The 6,000-nt window shown below is 41.7% G+C and overlaps 1 protein-coding gene across 1 annotated transcript; it reads left to right on the forward strand.

Annotated features, from left to right (window-relative positions):
- The first annotated feature begins 292 nt into the window (after positions 1-292).
- LOC109938385 (ferritin, heavy subunit-like) lies at positions 293-3,158 on the forward strand. Its single transcript, XM_020536794.2, has 4 exons — positions 293-419; positions 1,217-1,363; positions 1,554-1,679; positions 2,997-3,158. The coding sequence occupies exons 1-4, from the start codon at positions 318-320 to the stop codon at positions 3,141-3,143; spliced, it is 522 nt and encodes a 173-aa protein (XP_020392383.2). The 5' UTR covers positions 293-317; the 3' UTR covers positions 3,144-3,158.
- The last annotated feature ends 2,842 nt before the right edge of the window (positions 3,159-6,000 follow it).

Genomic DNA, 6,000 nt, shown 5'->3' on the forward strand with positions numbered 1-6,000 from the left:
CAATCAGTTCATTCTTATCTAGCTGTAAATAAGGGCAAGTTAGGGATTTGCTCAAGATGTACGAACCTGAGGCAGGACCTCATAATGAGCTTCCTCCAGACTTCTTGTTCTGTTATTGCCCCTTACCAAATCCCTTTTTCTGAGTTCATTGGTGCCTGGATGCATGAGTGAGTTGATTGGTTAGCAGGCATTGTCAATCATTGGTGATACCTCCTCCCTGTCTTAGTGCAGGATGTTCCCAGGAATATAAATACAAGAGCTTGTGCTGGTGAGGCTCAGTTCAAGAGTTGCTGGGTAACTGAGCAGGAATAGTGAAGATGGCCTCCCAAGTGCGTCAGAACTACCACAAGGACTGTGAGGCTGCTGTTAACAAGCAGATCAACCTGGAGCTCTATTCCTCCTATACTTACCACTCCATGGTGAGCCTGGTATTCCTTGCCAGTGTATTTGGAGAAATTGGAGTATCTCACAATTAATGAAAGGGCTTTAGCTCACTTGATTGCTGGGACAGCAACACTTTTGAGTAGTGACGGACTTTGTGTGGAAGTTATTATGGAGTCAATGGGCTGTTCCTTGCAGCAGCTGTTTTCTATGGGGGTTTAATGCTGGACTACTTTGCCCAGTTACTGTAACAAATCAACAACACAAAGGTTGCTCGACTATTGCTTAAGGGAACGGTCATTAATAGGGTGACTATAGCTGGTGCAATGGTGAACATGTCTTCATTTATATTCTTTACCTCTAGCTGTCAATGTAGTTTTGAGGTTCCTGAGGAGCTTTGCTCAAGGAATACATGCCATTCAATAGCAATGTGAATCTACTGTGATTGAAGTGTGGTTTTTTTTTAACTTATAATACAAGAACCCAAGTAGTTTGGAGTCAGTAACAATTGCCTCTGTACTGAAGGAAACTGGTCAGTTTCTGACAGATCATTCAGTGACTCTGAGATGCTTCTTCACTTGAAGTGAGTCCCACTGTTAACAGGAATAGAAGCTCAAGAAATTCCCCATCCGCAGGACAAGGGGAAGCATATTCTAACAACTTCTGTTAAAAATTGCATCTCAAAGTCAACTTTCTGTTTGACTCCGAAGAGCTATCTAACTGCCTATCAGCAACTTTAGAATGGCACAGGATCTTGACACATTTGTTTTTTTTCCACGTCTGAAACTGAATTGCAGATAAAGATAATAAGAATTGTTTGGCTTTCTTCCCACAGTCCTCTTACTTTAACCGGGATGATGTTGCCCTGCGTCACTTTGCTGAGTTCTTCAAGGAGCAGTCCCTTGAGGAACGGGAACACGCTGAGAAACTGATGGCATTCCAGAATAAACGTGGAGGCCGAGTTCTCCTGCAGGACATCAAGGTGGGGTTTAATTCAGTTTTTATTCTATTAGATTAGAAGTAACTCCGCTTCATATGGGTTTGAAGTAATTTAACTCTATTGGCTTATGGCAATTCTATACTGATGCCCTGTTAGCCCCTCTTTCTCTTACACTTTTACTGGATTGAATACTCACTGTAAGAAAATGACCCCCTTTCTCTTCCATCATCAGAAGCCAGTTCAGGATGAGTGGGGCAATGGTCTGGAGGCAATGCAGCGAGCTCTGCAGATGGAGAAGGATGTGAACCAGAGTCTGCTGGATCTGCACAAACTTGCCTCTGACCACATGGACCCTCATGTGAGTTGTTCATTCTAGTTTTACACATGTGATTGAAGTTGGATTAAAATGACTGGGTTTGAATGTTAATACCAAGATTTGTATTTCCCCAATGTAGCTTTTCAGTCTTTACACCAATATCTTTTACCTGTGAATGCTCCTTCACATCAATTAGAAGGTGTTAAGAAAGAAGTAGGCCACTCCACCCATCAGTTTGTTCTGCCATCCCCAATCATGGCTGATCTGAATCATCCACTTTAGTTTCCAGCCTTATCCACCTAAATCTTGATTCCCTTTGTGGTTTTTTTATTGTTAATGTGACCCATCCTCTGCAGCCAAGAATTCCAGATTCACTCCCAAGAGGTTCCCTGTCTAACCCCTCACCTGAGATCATGCTTTCAGATCATAGACTCTCCCTCAGGGAGAAATAACAGTTCCACTTGGACCCTGTGAAGCTCCATAGAATCCTGTGTTTTAGTGAGGTCTCCTTTTTATTCTGTGCTGAGTGCAGGCTTGACCTCTTCCCTTAAAACTATCCCTGTGTCCCCAGGGTCACATGACAGGTAAGCTGCCATCCTGAATCTTCCCCTTATCTGGACTCTGGCTAAATAATAATAGATGACTATCTTCTCTCTTTTAATGTACTACCCTAACACCATGGGCTCTATCTTGTCTGAGTGTAACAATCTCTCCAAACTTTAGACCCCATTTAAAGCAAGTTTTCTTGCTGATAAGGAAAATGCCAACTTGCTGAACTGTGAAGGGAATGTTTGCTTTACTTTTAACTTGCTTCTTTTATGCTGATCCTGAACAAAACCAATTGGAAGCCCCATGTTTAGAGCTGTGCAGACGGAAATTTGGGAATATGCTCCTCCTGCATATTGTGAAACCAAGGCCAGCATCAATGGGTGTAAGGCTGTGGCTTTAGGACAAGAATTAAACAGGCTTCAATCAATTCTTCTTCCCCCACTCACTGCCCCTCCTCCCCAAGGGCAAGTGATTATTCTATGGAGCTGAAACCTATTGGGGAACTTTAGGATGGCAATGCAGGAGGGAATGCTCACAGATTTGTAACAAACACAAACCTGAAGGTGGCTTTACATACACAATATTCAGCATTAGACCAGTTGTATGTGTTTTTCTTCTACTTTTTTTGACATCTTAATTTGTGATACAAAAGTAAAATTGATGATTTGCCTCTTGGTGAATTTCAATCCTGTTGAACTAGAAATGCCTATCCACGTTATTGCTGCCCAGAATCAGTTGAGGGAATGTTCTTTAAATTTTCTTGTGTAGATTCTCCTCAATATTCTCAAACGTTTTGCTTTCTTTCCCCAGCTGTGTGACTTCCTGGAGAGGCACTACTTGGATGAGCAAGTGAAGATGATCAAGAAGCTGGGAGATCACATCACCAACCTGAAGAGATTGGAAGGCCCTGACAATGGCGTGGGAGAGTACCTGTTTGACAGGCTCACCCTGAGCTGACTCGGGTTATAGAACAAACTGTTCCAATATACAGACCTAGTTCTGGTGAACACTTTGTGACTTATCCAATCTCTCATTCTGCATAGAAATAAAATATTTGTGGAAATGGCTTTAATATCTCTCTGTATTTGATTGATTTGACTGTTGGCTAACCACAAACCTAACTGGAAAATATCTACAGTATAAATTCTATTCACTTCAATATCTGCCCACAATAGTTGTTATTGTTTCTATATGTATATAATATTTCAATGCTTCATGAAAATTTGAATCAATTTTCCTCCAAAGGGATTCTCTGTGAAGCATTCACTGTTTTCATAAAAACCTAGTGTGACATCAATCCTGTAGTTGTGCACCATTTACTCTGTAGCATGTTATCCCCTTTTTTTTCTCCAGAAGACTTTAGACACTACCCTTCCTTTTTGTCCTTTCGTGTCCTCCTTCCAACACAACCAAATACTGAAGACTGCTCTTGGTTTTTATTTAACAATTACAAGCCATCAATCATTCAGATCCTCATTCATCCACCTGTACACTTTCTAGGGGCAATATGTGTCAAATGGCACTGAAAACATTTCTTAGATATCAGAATATAAAGTCTTGGTTCCAGATGAAATTTTCAGAAGAGAAGAAAACAAGGTCCTATTTGCAGTTTGTGGATTTCCTGGGAGTAAGACTTAACGTGTGAACCACAAAGGAAGTGGAGTTGGGTTCAAAGCATTTTGCCCTCGTGTTCTACTTTCTACTTGCTTCCTGCTCACCTTCATCCAAACTTTGTTGATTCATAGCAGCTTATCATTTGCAGGGTGCTTTTTCCAATTTCCTTTATTTTTGAAACAATGCTCTCAGCAGGGAACTGCAGCAGGGGAATGTGGAATGGATTATACTCAGGAGGAGAGGTCCTATTTACAAACTTGTTCAGCTCCAATGTTGCGAACCTCTGAGAGCAGAGCGTTGGCTTTACTCAACTAGAAACCCAATGTCAGAACACTTACAAGTTTTCCGGATAATGGGTGGGGAGGAGAAAAGCTTTTAAATTTGCTTGAGGGGGGAAAAAGTTTAGCATTTGACGAGAAAGGGGGCAATAAGTTGTGAACTCTGAGAGCAGGCTACAACTTCTAGATGCACTGTCCTGCAGCATCAGCTTTCCATTCAGTTTCTAAATGGAATAAACGAAAGAGTAGAGTCCAATCCACTTTTGTGAATGATGCTGTGGGGTGGGTGATCGTAAGTACTGTAGATGGGAGTAGACAATTGCACAATAGTCACATGGAAAAATGTAAATCATTTGAGGAGATCCCAAAAAGGAAAATCACATTTAACTAACTCCCAGGAATTTTTTGAAGAGGTAATCAAGAGGATTGCTGTCAGTGTGGTCTATGTGGAATTACAAAAGACATTTGAAGCAGTGCCACACGGCAGGCTTATCAACAACGTTAAAGCTGATGTGGATATGGAGTTGTCTGAGTGACTCAAAACAGAAGGTCATGGCCAATGGATGTTCTTTGGACTGGGGGGATGGTTTGTAGTGGAGTTCCACAGGTTCCAGGGTGGGAGCCATGCTTTTTCCAAAGAAGTTTAATGACTTCGACCTTGGTATAAAGGACACAATTTGAGAATTTGTACATGATAAGAAACTTAGTGACAGGAGCTTGGTGAAGAACTTCAAAAGAACATAGACAAGTTGTCGGAATCGGCAAGCAAGTGGCAGATGAAGTTCAATGCAGAAAAAATGTGGGAACAAGATGAAGCCACAATATAAAATAAAAGGTGCAACTCTAAACAGGGTGCAGGAGTGAGTGAACTTGGATGGTGCATTTGCGTTAAGTCATTGAAGGTGGAAGGACTGGTTAAGAGAGGTGTTAATAAAGCACACCGTGCCCTGAGCACCGAATTTCAGGTGTGAGAATAGACTGGAGAAGCTGGGATTGTTCTCTCTGGAGAACAAAAGGCTCAATTTCATTAAGGATCCAGACAGAACAAACAGGGGGATGATGTTCCCATTTGTGAAAGGGTCAGGAACAAGATGTCACAGGTTTAAGATTGGCAAAAGAAGCTGAAGTGATCTGAGGAAAAGAAACCTTCCAACACAGCTAGTGGATAGGGTGTGAAATGTATAGTCTGAGAGTGCGTTGGAGGCAGGTTCAGTTGAGGCATTGAAAAGGGAGTAGGGCTGATATCTGAAAGGGAATAAAACAGAGATTACAGGGACAGTGCAGGAGAATGGCAAGAGGTGAAATGCTCAGAGGGTTGGCACAGACATGATGGGCTGAATGGTCACCATCAGTACTGGAATAACTGTGTGGCAGTGGGCAGATACGAAAGCCGAATTAAAAAGGTCAGAACATGCTCAGTTTCCTCCCAAGCGAGCCAGACAACAAAACAGCATTTGTTGTACTACAACAGCGTAGAGTTCTCATCAGACCACATTTGGAGCGCTGTGTTGAGTTCTGACAGGGTTATTTGAGGGAGGTTAGCAGAGATTCACCAGCTTTATCTCAGCCCCAAGCTGGTTACGTTATGAATGCAGTTTACATCAACTAGCCTTGTCCTTGAAAGATTGTGGAAGACTCAAGGATGAATATTATTCAGGTGCTTTGGATTATTAATGTACCTAATTGTACTGTTAGAGAACATATAGTTTCCTGTGGTGAAATAATCCTGGAAAAGGGGGAATAATCTTCAAATCAGAGCTATGGTAATCAGTGATGATGTTTTTTTTCTCAAACATTATATTATTACTCCCAACATTCTGCAAGTCAATTCAACATTTCAAAACTGATTTGTTGAGCTGTGTTAGTTCAGAATATAAGGTGCAGGGCTGGATGAACACAGCAGGCCAAGCAGCATCATAGGA

This window comes from Rhincodon typus, chromosome 37, assembly GCF_021869965.1.
Source record: "Rhincodon typus isolate 14 chromosome 37, sRhiTyp1.1, whole genome shotgun sequence".
Taxonomy (NCBI): Eukaryota; Metazoa; Chordata; class Chondrichthyes; order Orectolobiformes; family Rhincodontidae; genus Rhincodon; species Rhincodon typus.